Source organism: Trichophyton rubrum, assembly GCF_000151425.1.
Source record: "Trichophyton rubrum CBS 118892 genomic scaffold supercont2.1, whole genome shotgun sequence".
Classification (NCBI taxonomy): domain Eukaryota; kingdom Fungi; phylum Ascomycota; class Eurotiomycetes; order Onygenales; family Arthrodermataceae; genus Trichophyton; species Trichophyton rubrum.
The window spans coordinates 993,593-1,004,599 of NW_003456428.1; the positions used below are offsets into that span (position 1 = coordinate 993,593).

The 11,007-nt window shown below is 51.7% G+C and overlaps 3 protein-coding genes across 3 annotated transcripts; 2 read left to right on the forward strand and 1 right to left on the reverse strand.

Annotated features, from left to right (window-relative positions):
- Window positions 1–830: 830 nt before the first annotated feature.
- Window positions 831–2,278, reverse strand: TERG_00385 (uncharacterized protein; the record flags this gene model as incomplete). Its single annotated transcript, XM_003238348.2, has 3 exons — window positions 1,436–2,278; window positions 1,045–1,356; window positions 831–983 (listed from the first exon to the last, which is right to left on the reverse strand). The coding sequence occupies exons 1-3, from the start codon at window positions 2,264–2,266 to the stop codon at window positions 831–833; spliced, it is 1,296 nt and encodes a 431-aa protein (XP_003238396.1). The 5' UTR covers window positions 2,267–2,278.
- Window positions 2,279–3,502: 1,224 nt separating this feature from the next.
- TERG_00386 (uncharacterized protein) lies at window positions 3,503–4,368 on the forward strand (the record flags this gene model as incomplete). Its single annotated transcript, XM_047747587.1, has 2 exons — window positions 3,503–3,589; window positions 3,651–4,368. 2 exons carry the CDS (start codon window positions 3,503–3,505, stop codon window positions 4,212–4,214), a joined length of 651 nt encoding a protein of 216 aa, XP_047603547.1. The 3' UTR covers window positions 4,215–4,368.
- Window positions 4,369–7,255: 2,887 nt separating this feature from the next.
- Window positions 7,256–9,426, forward strand: TERG_00388 (uncharacterized protein; the record flags this gene model as incomplete). Its single annotated transcript, XM_003238351.2, has 1 exon — window positions 7,256–9,426. The coding sequence occupies exon 1, from the start codon at window positions 7,675–7,677 to the stop codon at window positions 9,424–9,426; it is 1,752 nt and encodes a 583-aa protein (XP_003238399.1). The 5' UTR covers window positions 7,256–7,674.
- Between the last annotated feature and the right edge of the window lie 1,581 nt (window positions 9,427–11,007).

The following is an 11,007-nucleotide window of genomic DNA, read 5'->3' on the forward strand; positions in this document are numbered from 1 at the left end:
CTCCTCCCGCCAGCGACAGCGATAGCAATCAGATTGTCATTCATCGCAGCTGAGTGGTCACCGTCGACGCCGCTTCAGCTCACCGTCTCGATAAATATAAGCCCTGCACTGGCGCTGGCGGTGGGGTGGGTACGGGGCGGGGATAAAGATGATGAATTAATGTTTCCAGATCCTGCATCCATCTTCCGACGCAGGATGGAAGCCGCAATTTCCTCACTTCACAGTGGCTTGAACTCCGCTAGAATAAGCACTAGAGTACGGAGTATCTTGGACTTCTTCGTGCGTCGGACTCGGGTACTAGTAGGGCATGGGATACCCTAGGTGTCAACATCCTTCCGGCATTCCGGGTATGTACGCCGCGTAATATCTCCGAGAAATCAGGTAGAAAGTTGCACCGCCAGTTTAATCTGTTACATCAGTGGCTCCTCTGCCAAATTTTTGAAGGAATGTAGTATTCATAGGAGGTTTTATCTGGCTGTGCTATGTAAGACAAGTCATTGTTCCATTCCTTCACATTTAGTCAAGACCCTTTTCAGAAGCCTTGAGATAACGGAAGAGATGTCGCATTACTATCACATCATAGCTTGAACCCCAACACCTTCCGTATCATTGCCCGTCCCTTATTAAACTATCTTGAAATATGGATCTCATGGCAGAGTGAGGACAGCCGATGTTGCTGTTGAGTGGAAATAGACTATGCGGGTAGTATCAAACTCTATTTTTAGCATTGTGCCACTCTTAACCCCCCTTTCTAGAATTATTGTGACTTCACCGTGTTGTTATTACAGTTAGCAGTTGTAGTAGATCTCACGTAGGGTATTAATTAGCCATTAGGAGGGAGTGGGAACGGGAGCAGGAGCGGGAGGGTATTTTGCACCCATGGCCTGCCAAACTGGACGAACGTCAATATTATCACCCTTTGCCTTTCCATGCACCATCAATTCATGGCCACTATCCTCCCTATAGTACATGGCCCAGTCATGCTATCAAAAGGACAGTCAGCAAGGTACAGAGACCACTGTATCACAGAGAGATAAGCCATACCTTCCCTAATGTCAGCTTGATGACACCATGTGCTTCTGTGACACGGTAAGTCTGGAGTGGAGTATAACCGGTAATCAGGGACACAATGTTTGAGGCAACAATCTCCGCCTGTGCCCGTGCAGTCCTCTCCATTCTCGGACCGGTGGTTTTGGCCACATCGCCGAGGGCAAAGATGTTAGGGTTCGGCATGTTGGGACCATTGTTGATCTGAAGGGTTGGATGCACGAGGATCTGTCTGCTTTGCTTGCAAATGGCAGAAGGGAATATGTTGGCAATAATGCTGGAGTTCGGTCGCTGGCCGGTACAACGGATCTGTTTTAGGCATGAGCTTCTAATAACTATGGAGTGCAAAAAAAAGGGGCGGGAAAAAGGAAAAAGGGGCTGAGTTTACCACCAGGTCGAACGTCTCCTTATGGCCGTCCCTGAAACTTAAAGTATCTTGTATCTTGTCTTTGGCCATTGACGCAATATCCTCAGTAGTTACTGTTTGAGGTCGTTCACCAAGGATCAAATTAACATCCAGCTGCTTGAGCGTCTTCATCACATGTTCATGTAGCCGGGGGCCAAAGTTAGGGAGCAACTGTGTGCGAGAATGAATCAAAGTCACAACTTTTTGAGGGAAGTAGCTCTTGATATCAGACGCAACTTGTACTCCGACCGGGCCTCCTCCAACTACAGCAATGTGATCCGCCTGTTCAACACGTTCCTGAGAGCCATGCATTTCCTCACAAGCGCTTGCTTTCTCCGTTGAAGCGAGCTTAGCCGGCGACGGTTGCCACGACCCAGTAGCGATTGCAAGGTATTCATAGTCAATCTTTTCACCAGAGGCAAGAATAACTTGGTTGTCTGTTATGCTTGTCGCCGAGTCCTGTATATGCTTGAATATACCCGGTGGAGCGGACCTGGCGACTCCGTCATAGGGGATGAAGGCAGACTGTTCCAGACCAGATACTACACCACAGCGAGGAAACACAAACAAGTGATTAAAATGGGAATTCCTCTCAATCAAGATTGCCCGGTAGCCGGTTGGTAGCGATTCGGTTAACCGTTGCGCAAGGTGGACGCCGGCGTATGAGCCCCCGAGCACCACGACATTCTTAGGCGATGGAGTTTCCCGGTACGTCCATCGATGGCCAACCGCAGATATCTTTTGCTGGATGTGGGTGTATACCAGGCCGAAGACAAGGCGAGAGCCCTTGACGTAGAATTCAAGCGCCTCCATTTTCCATTTCTCATAGGATCGGTGTTGGGAATAGAAAATCGGAGAAGAGACAGGGCATTGTATATATATAAATAGATTATATTCATATTTGCGAGAAAGCAGACGCCTGTCGGGGCATCTATATCTTTTCGGAGCGTCATGTTCACGATGCTCCGAGATACCTCGCACGAGGCTAGCAAGTTAAAGCCCGGCCGAGCAGGACCGGCCGAGCTTCGGCGGTTAAATCCTTCCATGCCATCTCCAGAGATTAGGTATTTTCACATCTTCCAGGGACTTGGGGGGGTATCATTTCGATCGCTATTGGTTACCTTTGGCGATGTTTGTCTATCGAGTTCTTCTCAGAAGAATCGGTAGGAAAAGTGGTGGTGACCTTGTTAGCTGGCCAACGGCGGACGGTTTGCCTTGAGCAAATCATTATCAACGTCGCCCTTTGTGTCCCTTTGTCATGGAACGCATGAATAATTCACTCTCCTCGTCTCGTTCCTTTTATGGCGATAAGATTTTCTCCTGGATCTCTCAGCTTTGAGTGCGTTGGTTAGTAAAATTCCAATTCTACGAGTTGACATCCCAACCCCCTAACTACAGCTAGTTAGATTCTCCTGAGCCCACTGCTCTGAAACGCCAACATCGACGACTACTTCATGCGTTATAGAGAGCGGGTAGAATCATCACCATCTGTCGAGCCAAGTTGGAGTAACAACAAATTGTCTCTACGGGTGCTCCACAGCCGGGTGTCTGGGTAATTCCGGGTGGACTGATGTATGCCATGGGACTCTAATCGGAAGAACGATTCCGACCAGGTGCTGCACGGCGATGGATAACCGGTTAACTAGTTAGTTAGTTCCCCGGATAAAAGCCATTTCCTCGTTGACGCAGTGCCCCTCCTCTTATAGCCAAATAACCCTTGATGTATAAATGTTGGGAAGCTCGAAAACGATCAGACGCATCGCTCTGTGATTTGACGAGATAAAGCCCGACAACTATAACTATAGCTCCAGCATTCTTTCAATCATTTGCCGTGGGGGTGCTGGGAGAAGCATGGAAGAGCATCTGTTCATCCAAACCTAGCTCAGGTCGTCCACAACTTTCATGCGCATGCAAGCAAGGGCCCTAGGGGCGCAAGGAGCTCGACTTTCCCCATGCTCCAAACTCGCCGTATGAACGAATGAACTCAAGCTCACAGCACTTTGCGCTGAGTGGTCAGGGCCATCCCACCTCCCTCCACGCTGTACAGCGATGGGCGTGGAGCAAGCCAACCCTGTCCCGGACTGCCTGAGATCGAAGGTTGCAGCCAATCAGTCCCTGCATCATGCACGAACGAGCGTAATAATGAGACGAGCAGCATAGAATCCATGCCCCCAGCGAACGATGCGCATGTCTGCAGCTCCAGGCAAGAACATCCAGCCAACCACAGGACGGGGAGGCCATCCATCTCGCTGTCGTGGACACGACCACACCCAGCACTCGGACTGGACCTCACACTCCACTGGGACCGCAGCGGCACGAAACAGCGTATCGGGAGGAAGACGATGATGAGATAAAACAAATAGAGATTGAACTGCTCTACTTGCGCCTTGGCTCCCTCGGACGGGGCCTTCTATGGCTGGCTGGCTGGCTGGGTCGGGTGGAGGTTGAGTTGAGCAGCTGCGTTGCCATGCCATCACCGCCATTCAGAGGGCGAAAGGGACGACGATGGCTTTTTCCGAATAATGTCGTTAAGAGGTCGACTACCTATCACATCCGCTCGAGGTTGTTGCTTCACTATGTAACACGGTCTGCTGGGTGGATGCAGGTGACTGCTGCTCATCCCTTGGACGACGGGGTTGGCGATGGTGGAAATATGATATCCAACCCCCCTCCCCTAGATCACCAGTCATCGACCATTAACCATATCAGCAATCTACGTACGGGAGCAGTTACCCGTCTGAGGGGCAACTTCGCTAGTTAACTTATCGATAACTAACTGCGAGCAGTCAAGTTGTCCCGCCCTTAAACTCCCTCGTTTTTACCTGCTTCGTTTCTTTTCTTTTCGACCCTCGTTGCTTTTTTGACTTTAGGTTTCGCCGGCTCTGCTGTGAGGGAGGGGTATCAACCACCCCCTTGCGCGAGCATGCATGCATTCTGACTCCTTCGCTCACTGCTGGAGGGGGAGAGAAGACGTCTGGAATGCAAGGGGCAGCAGTGCCTTGCTGCAGAGCTGGCATAGGGCCTTATCTGGGGTGGTGGTAAGGGGGGGAGGGATGTAATACTTACTATATATTAACTGTCTGGGCAATTAGATGGAGGAGTTACACGCCGCCCCCTACGGCGAGGAGGGAACGGGTCGTCCGGGAACACCGTGGAAGCAAAGAAGGCGAGCAAAGAAGAAGAAGGTTTGTTCTTTGCGTTCTTCATGCTTTGCATAACTTTCCTTTGGCCGCAACCCCCTGCTCGTTTAACTCGCTGCTGTCCTGGCTGCCGGACGGGCTATCCGTAACACTGCTCCATACTCAAAGCAGTCAAGAGAGGTGCTTAAGTGAGCACTTGAGCAGCGGCATGAGGACTGTGATCGTGATCTTGCGGAAGACCAAGGGAGGTAAAAAAAAAAGAGGAGAACAGGACGAGGCCCGTTCCATTCCCTGAGGCGAACAGGGAACGGGCAATGTGGATCTGGCTGCTGAGTTACGTCAGGACGAGTACGATCGTCTCTTCTTCAGCCACAAGCATGGAGTAATCCGGCTGGCGGCAACTAACTAGCCAGCTCTTCTCCAGCTGCTGCTATCCCGCACACGGAGGAGGACTCCGTCAGACAGGACAGAATAGCCATACAACCTCCGGTCAAAGCTGAGTCGTTACTCCGTCACCCAGGGGGGGGGGTCCGGGGGAGAAGGCCCTCAGCCCCGTACTACCGGCGAATGTAAGTAAGAGTAAGCATAGCGAGGGCCATGATGGAGGATCTACTCCGTACGATGGGAACGGATTATGGTCCCTGGATCCTCAGTAGTAGGTAGTCAAGAGAATTCTCTCTTTCGGTTCGTGTAACAGCCTCTCGTCCGCGACGACAAAGGAGCAAACTAAGAAGTGAGCAAGCGTGAGGAATACATATCGTATATCGTATATCGTAAATGATTCCGCTCTTCTTTCTCCTCTCATCGAAGTAAAGGGGGAAAAAGCAACGGGATGGAAGTTTCTCGGGTCTAGTCCGATCTTTTCCATGGCCCTTTCTGGCTGCTAGTTTTCTTGCTTCTCGTCGATATATAGTTTCTCTTAACTATATTCAAGGCCCGTCGCTGCTACAGTCAGCTGGATGGACGGCGAAAAAGCGACGTTGCTCTCGTTTCTTGGGTTTTGGCCGTCTCCATCGATCAGTTGGCCACCCACCAGCCATCTGATATAGCGAGCCAGCCAGTGCTAATATGAATATAGGGGGGGGGCCAGTTAACAAAGTTGGCGCAGCACGAATCAGTGTGTGAGCCAACGTCCTTGACACTTGACGGTTCTGGCGGACCGGGTTCCCGAGGCAAAGACGAGCCAAAGCATAATTGAATCTGCCTTTGCTGAGACAGGAACGGTTCCGGAAGTGCAGAGAGTGATGATGTCGATATGGAGGTGGCCTCCCGTATTGCAAGTGTTGCTCCTTCATCCCAAACCCCCTTTTTAACTCATGCGTATACATCATGAACAGCGCCCCCTGTTTCGAAGGCAGTCGAGTAAGCGCCCGACGATTGGACAGCAAGGCCAGAGAGACAGCCGTCGATGACGAAATAAGAGCAATGGCTCTGCCTGTCTCTCTCCCCTTATTTTCTTTATCCTGATGCCTGACGCCGCCAACGAGTGGCCAGCAGCGCCTGAAAGCCGTAGCCCCCTTGTACCCCATCCTCAACACAGGTAACTCTCTGTAACTCTCTGTAACTAAGTAGATGGCTTTCTTGCAGGGCTCACGGCTTTGATGTCAGCTGGGAAGTAAATACGCATCGTCCCTTGCGCTTGACAGTATAAGGTGAAAGCAACACTGATCAGCGCACTTTTATATCGGCAAAAAGCATGCTCACTCCTCTCCCCCTCCAGTAGAAGAAGGAAAAAGCAAGTAGAACAGAGACGAAGGCAGAGAGATAGGGCCCCAGGAAGGCTGCTGAGGGAGGGTGGAAGGCCAGTCGAATCAGCTCTCGAAGCGCCGGCTGCCCTCCCTGCTGCCCTCCATCACAGCGCCGTCACAGCGAGCTGGACTGTAGCGTCGGCGCTTGTCGCTGCCAGGGCGGTAAATAAGGGCATCCGCCTGCGCTTTTCATGAGACAGAAGCCGTCGCAGTCGCTGTCTGTCCGTCGAGTAACTGGCTGGTCGATGCTGTCTGCCGCAGAACTGGCGGCTTGGGGCGCGTTGCTTGGTTAACCCGTCGCCCTGCTTTTCCATCTGCATATCTAGCAAGCTCGCTAGGTATATTTAGACTGCTTGGACTGCTGCTGCTGCTGCTGCTCTCCACACCGCTGCTTTTCGCTCTGGTCCACTGGTCGGGCCTGCATCGCCGCCGTCTGAAGCCCTGGGAGGAGTCGCTGCTGTTTCATCCGCATCAGCATCAACTTCTATCACTACAGAGTAACCACTGCCATTACTGCTTACTTCTGCTGTCCGCTCTCTCACTCTCACGCACACACCGTCGCTGCCCTCACCGAGACAGCCAGGATCCTCGAGGAAAAGCAAAGAAGAAAGGGACGGAGCCCAGGGCCTGTGGCTCACTCCCCCTAGGTTGCTGTGTTGGCCACCCGCCTTACATAAAGATACTCAGCGGCCCCGAAGGCTCGCCCTGGCTGCTGCTGCGACGGCGTGGCGCTGCTCTGATATTATTCCTTATTCTTACTTATTCTTACTGATCATTCTCGCTGCTGCTGCTGCTGGCGGTGCCTTGGTTGAGTTACTAATAAGGCCTTTGTCTCCTCCGTCGCTCGCTCTCGCATCTTCTCTCTGCGGACATAACACGCTGCAGACCAGCACGCCAGCGTCACCTCCCACTGCCACAGCATCCCCGGCTGTTGTCGAGGTGGCAAGCATCCCGAGTCCGAGTCCGTCGTCGTCGTCGTCGTCGTCGTCGTCGTCCTTAGTCTTCTTCTTCAGCAGTGGCTTTTGGCTGCTATCTCCGTTCCCTGTCGCTCCCTCGCCCGCACCGCACAACCGAACCCGACCTCGACACTCCTTTTATATCTCCAGGGCGGCATCCATCATTCCCCGATAGATGACACGCCTGCCATTCACTCTGCTGCCCGGTCATCGCCCATCGTGTATCTCTCGCTCGCTCGCTCACTGCAGGCATCGTTCCGTCTCAGGCACGCCCTCACATAGACGGTGGACGGCCATAGAGTTATACTTCCCGCCCCGACGACCCTCAAACCAGATTTCTGGGAGAACAACATCCAAACACAAGCACGGCAACCAAGATGATCGATCTGCCTGCTAATGATCCATACGAAGTCCTTGGGATACCATCGACTGCTCAGACTGCCCAGATCCGGACTGCGTACAAGAAGCTCGCCCTCAAGTTCCATCCGGACAAGATCCAGGATGAGGCCCTCCGCGAAAAGGGCACCGCCGAGTTCCAGAAGATACAGGAGGCCTACGAGCTCATCTCAGACGAGAACAAGCGTGCTAAGTATGACCAGGCGAAACGGGCTGCCGCCGCTGCGAAGGAGCGAATGGCGGCGGCTAGAGGTCCGCCCGGGTCAACGAGGTCAAGAGAGAACTGCGTCTTTGAAGATATCACTCCCAGAGGATACTCAACAGCTTCAAAATACGAATCGCGACCGCCGCCGCCGCCGCCTCCTCCTACCTCAAAGTCTCGTCGGGCCCCTCGAGATCCCTCTCCAGTGTCGGTAGACCGGAATCCAAGGCCGTCTCGCTACTCAGATGACGACTCTCCTTACGAGGAATACCGCTCCAGCTCGAGAAAGCACTCCGGGTACGATAGAAGACACCACCATTCTAGAACCAGAGACAGAGACCCCTACGAGAGAAAAACTAGCGGTAGCAGTAGCAGCAAGGAGTACGCCAGACGTGAAGCCGCTCGATACGCAAAGGAGAGGGCCAAGGAGGCCCGCGAGTCGACTAGAAGCAGTCGTGCCAGCAATGCTAAATACCGTGACAAGGAGCGCCGTCGAGATACGTCGGAAAAGCACAGCCGAACGGCCTACGCTGCCACCGTCGAAGACTATACAGATGAGTCCTCCTCCGAGTCTGGCTCTGAGACCGAGTACAGCGAACATGAGTACACTCGTCCATTCAGAGAACACGTACGGCCAACCGAGAAAGCTAGATACCACAGTGCGAGCTATTCGTCCAGCTGGGAAAGCCCCAAGATGGCTGCTGACATCGAGGGCGCTTGCGAATACATGAGATCAAAAGCTGGAATGCAAAAGGCCGCAGAAGGCAAGCCAAATGTCGTATACATCACTCCGCTGGGATCTCGTCGAGAAAAGGACACTGCTCGTCGCTCCTCTGCCAGATCTCGCATGCCAGAGCGAGAACGTGAACGTGAACGTGAACGAGACAGAGAACGAGAGCGGGAACGAGATCGGGATAGAGAACGAGAAAGAGAACGAGAAAGAGAACGCGACAGAGATAGAGATCATGTCTTCGACGCTCCTCCTCGCTTCCACACCTCTTACAGCATCCCAACCCGCGGCTCACACTCAAAGTCTTCCTCCACATCTTCGCGCGCACCTCCTCCTCTCCGTCGAGCTGGTACAGTGCCAGCTGCCTTTGATACCAGCCATGTTGAACCAATTGTGCCCCGATCGGTCAAGAAGAAAGGCACCCTCTTCGACTCCGGTTACAGCAGTCCAGCTAGTAGCCCTCCCATTGTCCCCTCCGGCGATTTCGTGCGCCCCAACACCCGCCAGCCCAAGATCATCACGCCAACCGGCGGCAGCGGCAGCACTAGCAGTAGTAGCTCCAGCCACCGCCGCACCCAGAGCACGTCTCCCTTACATCGAGACCCTGTCACAATCCAACCAACTTCTGCGCCTCCCAGATCAAGTCGGTCCTCCGATATGTTCCAAGAACTGAAACCAAGCTATTACCATGTCTTTCCCAGCCAGGTGAGATACTCACCGCGCATTGGGACAGAAGACATCTCCTTTGGCGGGCCTCCAAAGAAACCGGCCTTTTTCAGGAAAGCCTCTGCCGTCTCCTGATCAACAACTCAACCAGCCTTATTCATACATACTTGTTAATATTTCTTGCGTTACTTTATTTACCCCCACTCTGGAGTTTCACTGTTCTCTGCTTCCCGGTGTCTTGTTGCCTGCAGCTTGTTCGACATGACCCTTTTCTTTCTTGCCAACATATACGTGCTCCCCCCTCCCCCTCCCTGTTGCTGGAGACAACAACAGACAATTGGCCGCGACTAACAGTCGAATATGCCATGTCATGTCTTCTGCCGAAGCCATAACATTCTACCCCATACACAATATTTTAACTAACTACCCATACCCTTCATGACCTTATGACTTTTTATTTTATTTTATTTTATTTTTTTTACTGCAATTCGCTTCTGCTTCACTTGCCCCCATCTTTCTTCCCCCCACTCATGATTTTATACGAATTTATTTTCCACCTCCCCATATACTATACATATATCGTACACTACCATTTGTGCTTATTTATTCTCCGTTTTCTCTCATTTGGGTTCCAGGAATTCATCACATCATCATTTATCATGTTCATCGGATATGAACGGTCGGTGCGGAGGGGGCGAATATCTATGTCTCTTGTTGTGTTATTTATTTAGTCTATCAAGGGGAGCTCATACTGGAATGGAACGGAGGGATGCAATACAGCTCATATCATATAATTCTGCGCGGGGTGCTTTAGCATCAAGTTTCTGTTCAAGTGTCTCTGCCAGCGTCTTTATGATATCCGGTCGTCCCAAGGCACGTCCGTCTTTGCTTGAAGGCAAGGAGGGTATGGGGGCAGTTGGCGTAGTTCGCGTAATGCTCATAAGGGTATTTTTTCCTCTGGCCATATCCTAGATTGACTACGCAAAGACTGAGTGGATGGCTCCCTTGATACCTTTAGGGACACCGACGCTGATCGTTGGCCGCTCTACTGGATATATCCTGTCCACACGGCCTGGCAGAGCAAGCAGGGCAGCTGATTAGCGTGTTGAGTCGGTTATGCCCTACCCAGCTGGCCAACTAGTTGATGAAAACTATAGGAGCTGTCCCCCTAGATACCTAATTACTCCGTACTAAATAATAATGTTTAATATCTTGCCTCGACGATTACTTTCTCGAGATTTTCTACTCTAATCAATTCGTCAATATGGACTCGCCCCAAAAGCAAAGGTGCAATAGCTCCCCTCTCCCGATATCTCCTCCGTTTGGTGCCTCTCTCCCAATAACTAACCTTTGTCAATCTTTTGAAGCTAGCCCGGGTAAAGGGGCGCTGAATGGTAGTTATAGAGGAGACTCTGGCTTCAGTCTCATAGACTTAGATATCTACAGAGTGTAGCAAGGGGGATCCAGGAAAACAATGTTATAGATATAAGACGTTGATTGGCCAACAAAGTTAGTTTATATACACCTATTAATTATTCAGCTAGCCAATGAAAGTAACTGGTTATTAATATCAAAAATAGAACATCAACAAAGGGTCAAAGCTGCAGATCCTGGCGACTCAAGAGGATCCTTGCGGCTTGGTCGACCTACAGAGGCTGAGTGCACGAGGAGATTGATATAAATCCATCGCATTTTTAGGAACTGCTCGATCATCCT